This window comes from Trichechus manatus, unplaced genomic scaffold (genome assembly GCF_000243295.1).
Source record: "Trichechus manatus latirostris isolate Lorelei unplaced genomic scaffold, TriManLat1.0 scaffold00081, whole genome shotgun sequence".
Classification (NCBI taxonomy): Eukaryota; Metazoa; Chordata; class Mammalia; order Sirenia; family Trichechidae; genus Trichechus; species Trichechus manatus.
In genome coordinates, this window is record NW_004444017.1 from 1,781,703 (window position 1) to 1,796,272 (window position 14,570).

The following is a 14,570-nucleotide window of genomic DNA, read 5'->3' on the forward strand; positions in this document are numbered from 1 at the left end:
TAACTGCTTGTTAGCTTCTGTTATTCCACAGCCCTTCCATTTAGTAAAACACTTAGCTACAGTGAATAACTATTTCTTACCAAATTATGATTAAAAGGCCTAATTAAATATTTCACAAAGTAAAAATAACAACCCGCTTAAATGTGAACATTACCATATTTACTCACTTAATAGCTGTGCGCCCTGGACCCTTTATTTGCCCTCAGAAGAGGCACATGTACATTCAGTTTACAAGGGAGGAGGCAGAGACCCTGGGTGCAGGTTCCTGGATGACCTGCCACAGCCACTGGAGGAGTAAATAGGGTTGATCCATTGAATCAACCTGTTACTTCTGGCCAGCAAGTACAGCCCCTCATGGGGGCCTTCTTCAGAGCCAGAGCACCCAATGACAGGGAGCTGCTGGACCCCATGTAGGGACCTCCAGTTAGGCTCACAACAGTCATCTGTGAGCACCCACAGTGGCCCAGTACTAAGAATTTAACCCTCAGGGAGCTTATGTGCCCAATGTGAGGCTCCTGGAGATGCCGCTTGTAATCAAAGCAGCCTCCAGACAGCTTCAAACCAGGTTGCATGAATTCGCTCAGTTCAGTCTGTTCCCCTTAGACTGAGTCTAGTCACTTAGGAATGCCCTCAGGGGCTCTGAAAGCCGCCCATAGTTCAGTGGTATCATCTATCCCCTCTTCATCCTGCTACCCACTCCCCAGCACACCCAGGGACTCTGTGTGCTCCACCCAAGATCCAAGGAGAGTGGTGAGGAAGGGAGAGGTCTTTGCACAGATAGGGACCGGGAGGCACCCAGAAGGCAGGCCTTGGGCGCTTTGCAAAAGTTTTGTAGACTGAGCCTCTCAGAGAAGGTGGCTATCTCCTCTCTACTTTCTGGATGACTCTATCATCACCCGTCCTGTCATGGCAGCAGGGGATTCTCAAACTAGATTGTATCTTCCCAGAGAGCATTTTAAGACTGCCCTTATGAGTTCTCCTTATGGAGCTTCTCTCAGTTGGTTGATTATCTCTTCTGCAGGAATCTGTGGGAGACCACATCCCTGTTCTTCTGCTGGGCAATAAAATTGACAACCAGAAGGAGCGAGAAGTCCCCCGGGGCCTCGGAGAACAGCTTGCCAAGGTAAGGAACAAGCATTTCTGTCTCTCTGGGTAGGGTGGGAATCCCCAAGGGCAGTTGGGCCCAGGAGCCTTTATGGGAACCTTCTCTGGAAGCCCTGTGGGAAGGAAGCAACTGGGCAAGAAGGGTGTCCTGGCATCATGGGACACCCAGCTCCTATGCATTTAGAACTTTCCAGAGAAAGCCACAGATTGCAAGTTGGAGCTGGTTAGGGCCCAGTAGAGCTTGGGGAATTATCCTAAACTCTGTTACATGTAACACAGAATTATAAATTATGATATAAGAAGTTACTTAATTCAGTCCTCCATCTGATACTTGAATCACATTCTCTGTGTTCCTCCTTGATCCCCTTCAGAGATGAAAAACTCACTATCTGTAAGGCAACTTGTTCCTCTGTGGACAGCTCTATTAGAGAGTTCATCCTTTCTATCAAGATTAAGCCTCAAAGCTATAAAGTCAAGATAAACTGAGGGGATAAAATAAGCATCAGCCTTCTTGCCCCAGAAGGGAGCTAGTGGGGCTTAATGGAAATCAAGCTAGAAAACAAATAGGAAGTGCCCATTTCTTGGCTTCTAGTGCCTTGGAGTTTGGTTTTCATGGAACCAAGGAGGACAGGATCACATTCTAGCCCTATGATTCCATAATTCTTAGTTTGCTCATTCTAATCAGGGACTCATGACCTCAGAACCTGGGAAAACTAGCACAGATAGTAAGAATCAAGGAGAAAGGAAGAAGAAGGGCTTGGCAGGTGTTCATGTGGAGGGTCACTAGGCAATTATGTGTCCACAATCCCTCATCCTCGATTTCTAAATCCAGAAAGCTCTGAAAACAGAAAGGTTTTCTGCATTTCATCTGCTAAAAAATAAAGACTGAAACTGAAATGAGACTATTTATGGTCTTTATTTACCTCAATTTGTGTGACTATTCATATGTTGAATTACAGAGTGCTGCCCCAGGCCCACTGAAGGTATTGTGTAATATATAGTATAAAACCAGTTGCCACTGAATCTACTCTGACTCATGGCAATCCTATGTATATCAGCATAGAACTGTGCTTCATAGGGTTTTCAATGGCTGATCTTTCAGAAGTAGATCGCCAGCCCTTTCTTCTGAGGGGCCTCTGGGTGGACTCCAACCTCCAACCTTCCGGTTAGTAGCCAAGAACATTAACCATTTGCACCACCCAGTCACCCCAATGGACAGTACATACATATATCACTTTTCTAAAATCCAAAACGTACTGGGTTGCCAAACACATCTGTCTCCAAGGATTTTGGAAGGAACTGTAGACCTGTATTACTATTATTCCATTTTCTTTTCTTTTTTCTTTGGTCAGTGAAAAAAAAAATTGAAGTTTAGAGAAGTTAGTGGTTTATTCAAATTATCGCAGAGCTTATCAGCAGTGGGGTCAGAACTGGAGGCTAGAAGACAAATCTTGTCTTCTTACTCCAGGTCCTCTGCACTTTCCACCCCACCACGTCAGCTCTTTGACAGTCTGACCCATAACCAGGTTCTGAAAGAAGTGGACAGGGAGAAATGAAGTGTGTGGGGCTGCGTGAAGAGGGCAGAGGCTGGAGCTGGGACCTGTGGGTGTGGACCAGGAAAGTGGATTCAGAGCCAGCTTTTGCAAAGCCTCTTGATCTGCAGCCACAGAGCAAGCATCCTCATTCAACTAGCCCGCATCACCACAAAGATCAGCCTCCAAGAAAAGACTGTCTAAAAGCAAGGGCTCTACACCATGAGCATTGTCATAATGAAGCAGGAAGTCTATTGATGGGAGTGATAGATGGAACAGGACGAGCCTTGGCCAAGGGCTCCCCCATGCACATAGCACAGCCCCAGCCTAACGAAGTGATGGACACTTTTCCTGGGGCACCAGTGCTGACAGCCTGGGCAGCTGAAGTGTTAATGAACCGGTGAGAGGAAAATTCCCATGGGCGGGCCTCAGTGTTTTCTGCCCCAAGGTCTATGGAACGCCAGCATCCTGGGAAAAACATGCTGCTGGGAGCCCTGCCATGAAGGAAACGTGTGACCTGCACAGGGCAGCCGCGTGCCCTCTCTAGCCTCAGTTTCCTGCCTGTGAAATGAAAAGAACATTGCCTGTCCTAGCCTGCGTGTCCTTGCCTGCATCCCAGGGCTGGTGCGAAAAGGAAGCGAGGATATTCCTACCTGAGTGCAATTTGAGAATGTAAATCAGGAAGGCAGCGTAAGGTTTTGTTGTTTTACAACTGTTGCAGCTCACCTGAGAGATGGTTACAGAACTTGCATTAGTCAGAGAGCCTGAGGAAACGGAAATTAACCATGTACTGACTCAGCTGGGGGAGGGTCGAGGAAACTAAGGGGGACTGGAAGGGGAGCCCTGGTGGCACAGTGGTTAACAGCTATAGCTGCTAACCGAAAAGTCTGCAGTTTGAATCCACCAGCCGCTCCATGGAAACCCTATGGGGCAGTTCTGTCCTGTCCTATAGGGTCGCTATGAGTTGGAATCAACTCAAAAGCAACGGGAATTTTTGTTTTCGGTTTGGTGAGAAGAAATGGGGCTGTGGGTAGATGCAGACAGGTTGCCCCCTACTCCCCACAACTGTCTCTACCCTCCCCCAGTACTCTCCTTTTATTCCTTCTGTTCTATGATTCTAGGAGAACAGTCTGATCTTCTATGAATGCAGTGCCTATTCTGGTCACAATGCCAAAGAGTCCCTGCTCCATCTAGCCAGGTAAAAGAGACACAACTCATCAGGTAAAGCTGTGCCAGGTCTGGTGGGAGGCACTGCCTTCACCTCTGCCTGGGACCTTCTGAGTAGAGGAGATGGTGGGCCAAGCCTTTGTGTGGGATTTCAGGCGTAGGAGTAGGCCTTCTGAAACATAATAGTGATGAAAAAGAAAGCCTCCCAGCCTGTCGTTTGCCATTGCAGAGTCTTTCTTCTAAGTATTAAATGCTGCCTTTATCCCCAGGGATTCTCTTTTTAAATGCAAATAATCCTGGGAAAGGTCATAGCATAAGACCCTCATCACTGGCAAATACTTTAGCAGGGATTAGTTGGCTGCCAGCTAGGAGCAAGAATGGGTTATAATATGGGTTCCTGGGGGAGGGGGAGGAAGAGGAGCCAGGGAGAGGAGGGGCTGTTGTGGGAAATCAGAGGCACCCAAGGTAATGGGACTGTTTTCATGTGTTGCTAAAAGGACTGGTCCCGTGGACATATTGATTCCTTAAGCCCCTGACTATACCAAAATTAAAACAAAACCACACTGGGCCCCATTTTCAATATTTGGGCATTCATTTCATCCATCCATCCATCCATCCATCCATCCATCCATCCATCCATCCATCCATCCACCCACCCACCCATCCATCCATCCATCCATCCATCCATCTATCCACTGAACTAATAGTTAATAGTGCCCATTTTGTGCCCAGCACTCACTCTGAGGCATTTAAAAAACATTTTTATTTGAGTAATTAAAAACTCAGAATAAATCCTTCTATACATTAGAGAGGTTATGGGGTTATGGAGTACCATGAGAAAAAGTTCTAGCTTTTCTCTGACACTGAGTCCCTGGGCAAGTCCCCCTGCCTCTCTGAGCTTCGTTGGTCATGTAGGGACATCAATCATGTCGTCCCTGCCCACTCACAGGTTGTCCTGATCATCAAAGAAGGTGCTGAAGGTGAAAGTGCTTTAAAAGTATAAAGCAGGGATAAGATATTTATCATTATTTTTAATCCTCCACCTCCTACATTTAATCTGGAGCTGTGTCCACATGGGACAACCATTATGTAGAGTTAAGAATCAACAAATATATCTTTGGAGCCTCTACGGTATGCCTATTACTGTGCTCAGCTGCTGCAGAGATGCAAAGGATCCATCTGTAACCGTCAAGCAGCTTATTTTCTGGTGAGGGAGGAAGCAGTGCATTATGATGCTGGGTGAAGGGCTGTAACACCTGAGGAGTCACACTGCTATCAGGGGCTCTTAGACTGACCTACAGGATCAAGGGAGGCTTCCTGGAGGAGGTGTCTTGAAGGGTCCATGTTGACTAAACTCTCTGGATTTGCAATTACAGTTAGGAACCTGGACTCCTGAGACGTAGACTTTAAATACTGTCTCTGACCCTCTGATGTGGCTGAGTTCTCTTCTTATTACCCAAATGGCCTGTAGCCTGAGGGTGGGTGGTCCATGTTGCCAGCTCCTGGGCCTAGCAGCTTCTCTAGTACTGATACTACATCTTCCCCCCTCCCAGGATCCTCAAGGAGCAAGAAGACACAGTGAGGGAGGACACCATTCAGGTCGGCCGCCTTGCCAAGAAGAAATCCTGCTGTGGCTGATAGGAGGCCTCCCAGGACTATCGTGGTCGAAGCCTGAGGTCCCAGAGTCCACCCTACAACCTGCACATGGCCTCCTACGTAGATGCCATCCAGCAAGGCCCACCAGACCTTTGTCCTTGTCAGTGACTTGCCTCCCTCAAAAGGGAGGGAAGCACATTGAGTCAGGAGAGCTACTCTTGGGGCATCTTGGGGTCTTTCCTTTCCCTTCTCGCTCTAGGCCCCAGGTGTCCATTCCTTCTTTTTCAGCTCAGTTTCCTGGGGGAAAGGAAACAGATGGGCTTTTCCAGAACAGCCACTACGTGCCTTCTCCATCTCCCTTCTCCTCCCCTTGCCCTTAGGAGCTACAGCCCTGCAGTTGCCAAGGCAACCATGCAGGTCCAACTTGCTGCTTCCTGCAGGCCAGAGGATGTACTGCTTGGGTGATGCTGAGGTAGTTTGTCCTGCTTGGGCTCCTGTTCTCTGGAGACCAATGAGATATCCTTGGTATATGCTTCATGGACCTTGGGATACCCATGTTGTTGAGAGAAGGAAACCAGAACGCCCACATTCTATTTCACCACCACCACGCTGGGTCCTTCTCCTTCCCAAATTCACATCTTCAGGGACCAGCCTCTCGGCAGCCACCATCCCGCTGCATTTGTTCCTCAGGTTCTCTGGAATGGTGCCTTGCAAAGAACCCACAGCCTTTCCTCCCCACCGCCCACCCACAACCGTGGCTCTGAGGTAGACTGTGGTGATCAATTTATGCCTGGGGTTAAGGAGTAGGCTTACTTCCTACTTAACTTTGATGAAGAGATGAAAAGAAAACTAACAGGAAAAAAACCATCTGCTGCTAAACAGAGAGACCATTTCTGGAGGGTATAAATAAGGTATATACAGCTATATAAAAGCCATTTTCTAAATGTTTCTCAAAATAGCTCTGCAAAAAATCGTACATGATGATTAACTGGTAGATTGACATGCAAGCAATGAGGCCCAACACTAGGTCCATAGTTACCAACTTCATTTTATTTTATTTTACTTTATTCCAGAGATGGTATTTAAAAAAAAAAAAAATCTGTGGCTGTGATGTTGACATTTTGCTGGTGCTGAGAAGTGAACAGAGTGTATAGCTGCTGGCTTCAGCACCCCAGTGACTGCAACAGCACAGGGCACTTTGAATAAAGGGAATGATCTGGAGCTGTATTCTGTTTCCTTCAGCTGAGTGGGGTTAGTTCCTAGTCCCTGACAGTATGCTCGCATCACTGACTGGCTGTCAGGGGTGCTGGCAAGGAGGGCCTCCCTGCTCTGGTGGAATGTTGGATGTAAAGCTCACTGTCCACTAAAATTCTAGGACTACAGATCCAGACCCCTACAGGAAAAATGGGCAATGCACACCCAAGTGGAGTTCCTGGGTGGCACAAACAATTAAGTGCTTGTCTGCTAGCCGAGATGTTGGTGGTTCAAATCCACCCAGAGGTGCCTGAGAGACAGGACTGGCGATCTGTTTTCAAAAGATCACAGCCTTGAAAACTCTTTGGAGTAGTTCTACTTTGCACACACAGGGTTGCCATGAGCCACAATCGACTTGAAGGCAACTAACAACACCCAAGTAGGGCAAGAGGGAAAGAGAGGAGCACAGAGTGTCCACAGGTCTCTAAGAAGGTGGTTCAAGATGATTCCACACAGCCAATAGGTGGGAGACACCACTGGGCAGAGTCCCCAAGGGTGTGGACCCCTGCAGTCTCCTCCTTGGCTTCCCAAAAGAGTCAGAGCCCCCATAGGTAGGTCACCAGGCAAGTGCCTACCTCGTTTCTGCAGACTTCTTTCTCTCATTCATCACTTGTAGGGACCAGAGAGCCCATGGAGGGTGCAGAATAAAACCCAGGACTGAGCCCATGATCTTGGGCAAGCCAGCTCTCTCCCTGGGCCACCATCTCCTTATCAGTAAAATGGGTGAGCTATTTGATGTTTTGGGCTCTTCCTGTTCTGAGTGCTTATAATGACATATTCAGTTTTCATAGTAGGTATAGCCCTGAATCCCAGTACAAGGTTGACAGGGACAACAGACTTCTTCCTTAACGGAAGGCAGTGGTGATGGTCTTATTAGTGGGATATGTGGGGGTACATGGCTCACCCAGATGTGGCCTCCCAACATCTGTGTGTGTGTTGTGTGATCGTGTGTTCTTGTGTATGTGTGGAGGGTGGAATAGAAGGTAGGGGTGGCCATGGAGAAAATAGACCTGCTCACCTGTTTGGGTCAAAAAAACAAGATGGCAATAGAGATTTATGGGGCAAGTAGAGCTATAATTGGTATTCCCTGGACGCACAGATTCCTTCATTTCTTGTTGGGAACTGCAGCCATTTGTAAAAAGTGCATTCAGAGTTTAGAACAGGGTGAGATGACGCTGGTGCTTGGCTTTCCAGCAGGCTGCGTAAATCCCTACAATGCCTCAAGGTCCAGACAGAGAGAGGGACAGGGAGGATCTTCAGGCCTCTGTTGTTTCCTCCTCCAACCCCATCTGAAAAAAGTGTGGAGTACAGGGACATCAGAAAGACTGTGAGATGATCTTTGTCCCCAGATCTTAGCCTCCTCCCCGTTCTCTCTTCTTTTTAAGCTACCAAAGTGGCTTAAAGATCAAAGCTGTCCCAGTAGCTGTCAGCCTGTCCCAGAGCACAAGATTGTCAGAAAAATCCTCTGGCTCTAACTCATGTACATTGCTATAATGACCTCGAGCAAGACGCTTAATCAGGCTTCCTGTCCTTGTCTGTAGAGTGGAGGTTTCAATGTCTGCTTCGCAGGAACATTGTAAATACTAAATGAGATAATGTGTATAAAGTACTTAGCACAGTGTCCAGCACATAGTAGGTGTTAATATGTAGGGGTTATTAATGTTGTCAACATCTAGTTGCTGCCCACAACATTTGCCTTATGTCAGATTTAGTACCAACTAACATTTTCTAAGCATCTACTCAGAACTGGGCACATTCACAAACACTATCTCATTTCAGCACCTGGTTGCCCAGCCCATTTGCCTAGGTCCTGAACTCTTACCTGGCTTTGCCCCTAGCATCACTGTCTTTTGTTGTTGTGGGTTTCTTGGTTTCCCTCTCCACCCAGACTTTTACCCAAATGCCCTGGTTTTCCTACCAGTGTCTTATCCTGCCAGTGCCTACTGTCTGATTTCAGCCCACAGTCAACTCTCTCTCTCTCTCCCTGTCATTCTCCAGGACTCAGCAGCTCCTACCTGGTCCCAGCTCCTGGTGTCTCCTGACCTGTGCTCATCACCATCCCTGACCTCACACCTGCTCCCTATTCTGACTCCTTGTGCTTCTTCTGGAGTCTGCTGCTGCCCTCAGCCCTGAGCTGCCAAATCAGAAGCTTCATCTCCAAACCAATGGCCCAGTTGCCTTGCTCCTTGTCTAGCATTGTTTTCCTTTACAGTCTCTTTGGGGTATTCTCTGTTCCCCTGTGACACTCTAGCTTTCCCCCACTTCTCGCCATACTCAATGTACTTCATTCTCAATACCCCCACCCAATCTTGAACTCCCATCCTCCCTACTCTCCCTCTGGGCCCACCCTAAACCTTACCTGTCCACTCTATCAAACATGGCTCAACCTTTTGTCTCTATCACTAGAAGTCACTGCTGCAAAGATCTTAAACCAATTTCAGCTAAGGGTTAATGTAAGTGGTGACTCCCAGGCTACACTTTAACATAGTACTCTAAGGGAGGAAAAACTTTAAACCAAAGGAATGAGTCTCTAGTGATGGAATACTAAGCACCATAGTGGGTCATAGGGGTCAAATATTTCAGGACAGAGCTGTGTTCTGTACTTCTCTCAAAGACCTCAGTTTGCTTCTTATATTTTGGGGCTCTGTTGTTAGGTGCAAATATGTTTATAATTGTTATGTTTTCTTGATTGACCCTTTATCATTATAAAATATCCTTTGTCTCTAGTAACAATTTTTGTCTTAACATCTATTTTGTTTGATATTAGTATAGCCACTCCAACTCTTTTTTTGGTTACTGTTTGCTTGGTATATCTTTTTCCATCCTTTTGCTTTCAACCTACGTGTGTATTTGAATCTAAAGTGAATCTCTTGTAGTTAACGTATAGTTGGATCATGTTTTTTAATCCATTCTTCCAGTCTCTACCTTTTAATTGGACAGTTTAATCTGTGTACATTCAATTACTGATATGTTAGGGCTTATGTCTGTCATTTTGTTATTTCTTTTCTATATATCTTTTTTATTCTTCTATTACTCCATTACTGTCTTCTTTTACATTAAATAGATATTTTTAGTGTATCATTTTAATTCTGTTGTTATTTCATTTACTATATTTTTTATTCTCTTTTTTTAATTGTACTTTAGATGTAGGTTTACAGAGCAAATTAGTTTTTCATTAAACAGTTAATACACGTATTGTTTCGTGACATTGGTTGCCAACCCCATGACATGTCAACACTCTCCCCCTCTCGACCTTGGGTTCCCCATTACCAGCTTTCCTGTCCCCTCCTGCCTTCTCATCGCAGCCCCTGAGCTGGTGTGCCCATTTAGTCTTGTTTTGTTTTATGGGCCTATCTAATCTTTGGCTGAAGGGTGAACCTCAGGAGTGACTTCAGTACTGAGTTAAAAGGGTGTCCAGGGCCCATACTCTTGGGGTTTCTCTAGTGAGTCTGGTCTTTTTTTGTGAGTTAGAATTTTGTTCTACAGTTTTCTCCAGCTCTGTCTGGGACCCTCTGTTGTGATCCCTGTCAGAGCAGTCGGTGGTGATAGCCAGGTACCGCCTAGTTGTACTGGTCTCAGGCTGGTGGAGGCTGTGGTAGTTGTGGTCCATTAGTCCTTTGGACTAATCTTTGTGTCTTTGGTTTTCTTCATTCTCCCTTGCTCCAAACGGGGTGGGACTAGTAGAGTATCTTAGATGGCTACTCACAAGCTTTTAAGACCCCAGATGCTACTCACTAAAGTAGGATGTAGAACATTTTTTTATAAACTATGTTATGCCAGTTGAGCTGAATGCCCCCTGAGACCATGGTCCCCAGCCCTCAGCCCAGTAATTCAGTCCCTCATGGAATTTGGATGTGTCTATGAAGCTTCCATGACCTATCTTTAGTCAAGTTGTGCCGACTTCCCCAGAATTGTGTACTGTCTTACCCTTCAGCAAAGTTGCCACTTATCTATTGTCTAGTTAGAGTTTTTGCCTCCCCACCCCTCCCCTCCTTAGTAACCATCAAAGATTGTTTCTTTCTGTGTGTAAACCTTTTCATGAGTTTTTATAATAGTGGTCTCATACAGTATTTGCCCTTTTGTGATTGATTTATTACGCTCAGCGTAATGCCCTCCAGATTCATCCATGTTGTGAGATGTTTTGCAGATTCATCCTTGTTCTTTATTGTTGCATAGTATGTACCATAGTATGTTCATCCATTCGTCTGTTGATGGGCACTTAGGTTGTTTTTATCTTTTTGTTATTGTGAATAATGCTGCAGTGAACATGGGTGTACATATGTCTATTTGTGTGATGGCTCTTGTTTCTCTAGGACATATTCCTAGAAGTGGGATTGCTGGATTGTATGTTATTTCTATTTCTGGCTTTTTCAGGAAACACCATATCGTTTTCCTAAATGGTTGTACCATTTTACATTCCCTCCAGTAGTGCATAAGAGTTCCAAGCTCCCCGCATCTCCAACATGTGTTATTTTCTGGTTTTTGTTTTTGTTTTGTTTTGTTTTTGTGTCAGTAATGTTGGGGTGAGATGGTATCTCATTGTCATTTTAATTTGCATTTCTCTAATGGCAGTGATCTCAAGCATTTCTTCATGTGACTGTTAGCTGCCTGAATGTCTTCTTTGGTGAAGTGTCTGTTCATATCCTTTGCCCATTTTTTAATTGGATTATTTGTCTTTTTGTTATAGAGGTGTTGGATTTTCCTATAGATTTTAGAGATTAGACCTTTGTCAGATTTATCATAGCCAAAGATTTTTTCCCAGTCTGTAAGTTCTCTTTTTACTCTTTAGATGAAATCTTTTGATGAGCATAAGTGTTTAATTTTTAGAAGATCCCAGTTATCTAGCTTATCTTCTGGAGTTTGTATATTATTAGTTATGGTTTAATTATTTTCTTGATGGTTGCCCTGGGGACTACCATTAACATCTTAATTTATAACAATCTAGTTCAGATTAATACCAACATAATTTCAATAGCATACAAAAGCTTTGTTCCTAAATAGCTCCATTGTCCCTTCCTTTATGCTGTTATTGTCATGAATTACATCTTTATACATTTTGTGCTCATCGATGTAGATTTATAATTAATACTTTATGTAGTTGTCTTTTAAATCAGATAGATTAAAAAAAGTAGTCACAAACAAAAAATACATTTATACTGTCTTTTTTTAATTTACCAGGCAGTTACTTCTACAAGTGCCCTTTATTTCTTAATGTTGATTCAAGTTACTACCTAATGTCCTTTAATTTCAACCTGAAGAATTGCTGTTAATATTTCTTATAGGACAGGTCTGCTAGAAACAAACTGAGTTTTTGTTTATCTTGAGCTATGTTAATTTCTCTTTCTTTTTTGAAAGATAGTTTTGCCAGATACAGAATTCTTGATTGACAACACTTTTTTTCTTTCACCAATTTGAATATTGTATCCCACTGCCTTCTGGCCTATGGGTTTCTGATGAGAAATCAGCTGTTAATCGTATTGAGGATCCCTTGTACATGATGAATTGCTTCTCTCTTGCTGCTTTAAAAATTCTCTATTTGTCTTTGTCTTTCTACAGTTTGCTTATGATGAGCCTAGATGTGGATCTCTTTGAGTTTATCCTACTTAAAGTTTGTTGAGCTTCTTGGATGTATAGAGTAATATTTTTCATCATTTTGGGGAAGTTTTTGGTCATCATTTCTTCAAATAGTCTTTCTGCCCCTTTCTGTCTCTCCTGTCCTTCTGGGACTTCCATTATGCATCTGTTGGTATGCTTGATGTTGTCCTACAGGTTTCCAAGATGGTTCATTTTTCTACATTCTTTTTTACTTCTATTCCTCAGATAAGTCAACAATCTCAATTGGCCTGTCTTCAAGATCACTGATTCTTTATTTTGCTTGTTAAAATCTGCTGTGGAGCTCTTATAGTGAATTTTTCATTTCTAATATTGTACGTTTCAGCTCCAGAATTTCTATTTGGTTCCTTTTTATAATGTCTATGTCTTTATTGTTATACTCTATTTGGTGAGACTTTGTTATCATACTTTACTTTAGTTCTTTAGACATGGTTTCCTTTAGGTCTTTGTCATATTTAAAATAGTTGATTTGAAGTCTCAAAGACCTCATGTTGGCAGCCATCTGCCCTGTGCTCTACTCCGCGGTTCCTACTTCCTTCTTTGCACTCCACACAATAATCCTAGGACTCTGGTCCCATTCCTTAATCCTACATCCAATCTCCTCCCCGAAGTCTGTTCTCTTTTCAGTCCTTCAGATCTGACATACCCTCCCCTCCACTTGAGCTTTTGGATACTCTGCTGGAGATGAGCTGCCCAAGGAGGCATCCAGTTCCTCGGGCACATCCTCAGGTAGTGATCCCCTTCCTGCCAGGAATCCAAACATCCCAGCAAAGCTTCACTCAAAAGGGGTAAGTTGGAGAAGACTGTAAATCAGGGAAAATCTGAAGCTTACAAAAAAAAGTTTAATTACTTCAAAATAATTAAACCACAGTACACATGCATACAAAACTGAGACTTGAGTGCCCTGTTACTGCTGGTTATGACCAAAGCTTCAACCTGGCTTCTGGGACTGGTCTGAGGAGTACTGCCACCTCCCCTCCCATCATCTGGGGAACCAGGAAGAGGCTGCATAAATTACAATCAAGTTCAGCCAAAATCCATAGGACTTCACTTTATTGATTATTCCCTCCTTTCTTATCCTGGTATGTGTTTGGAGTGGGGGGTAGTTGACAGAGCCCAGAAGCTTTATAAATCTCCTCCTCCACTCCCTAACTCATTTATGTTTCTATTAATAGACACATTAATTGCCAGCAATAGCAGGAACAAAGACCATAATAACTCCACCTTTCACACAATCCAGTAAAACCAGTTTAATCGACATGCTCTACTTAGAACATTGCTGGAAATGATGGGGATTTGGGAAGCCATATGGTGCCTGGAAGAGGACCTAAAATCAATGTAGCAACTGAGGAACATGGGAAAGATTTATCATTTATCATCCTGGGACCAGGGCTGAGTCAGGTCCAAGAACTGACCCTCTCTCTGAGCTGGGACTTCTTCAGGACTTTGGCTTCAATTCATAAACGGTACTTGCAGACTCTTGTCATAGCACCAGGAGACTCTTATCCTGACAAATGAGGGCCCCTAGAGCTAGCAAGGCCTATGCTATCGTAATGAACTATGGCTGGATCCATCTGACCTATAAAAAATAAATAGTAACCGTAAAAACACTGCACTACTAAGCATAGATGTCCAAAGAACATGGACAGAGAGAATGGAACACATATATAGGAGCCCTGGTGGTTAAAGCAATCAACTACTAAATGAAAGGTTGATGGTTCAAAACCACCAGTGGCTCCATGGGAGAAGATGTGGCAGTCTGCTTCCGTTAAGATTTACAGACTTGGGGTCACTATGAGTCAGAATTGACTTGATGACAGTGGGTATGGATATAGATATATATGCTTTCATAGTATATATATATATATAAACTTTTTTAGTGGGTATGGAGATATATATATATATATATATATATATACTTTTTAAAATTAACTTAGATATAGGAATTGAATCACATGTGGAGTTCAAAGGACCTCAGAGTGAATTTGGGTAAAGTGATTATGGAACTGCGGATTCATTGAGCACTTGTAGCACCAGATCAAGGGCAGAGTGCTAGGGAGTGATCCAACATCCAGTCCATGGGCTCTCCTAGGCCATTCTGTAATGATAGTGTACGGCGTTTTATACATACTTCCCACAAGACTCTAATGAGCGAAATGCACTGGACAGGGCTCCTTGAGGGAGAGGCATTCATTTCTGTAGCCTCATATTTGGCATAGTGCCTGGCAAACAATGTCTGCCATATAGCAGCAGTTGAGAACAGAGCATCAACCACCACCTGGGGAGCATCACCACTGGAGCCCC

General features: G+C 44.1%; 1 protein-coding gene across 1 annotated transcript in view; it reads left to right on the forward strand.

Moving 5' to 3' along the window:
* The window catches only part of CRACR2A (calcium release activated channel regulator 2A), a 175,621-nt gene extending 169,625 nt beyond the window's left edge, over positions 1–5,996 (forward strand). The window contains exons 18-20 of the mRNA XM_004381176.2: positions 1,022–1,123; positions 3,758–3,834; positions 5,357–5,996. Of these exons, the coding sequence (XP_004381233.1) occupies positions 1,022–1,123; positions 3,758–3,834; positions 5,357–5,441 (264 nt within the window). The 3' untranslated portion in view covers positions 5,442–5,996. The remainder of the gene's footprint in view (positions 1–1,021; positions 1,124–3,757; positions 3,835–5,356) is intronic.
* Positions 5,997–14,570: the final 8,574 nt, after the last annotated feature.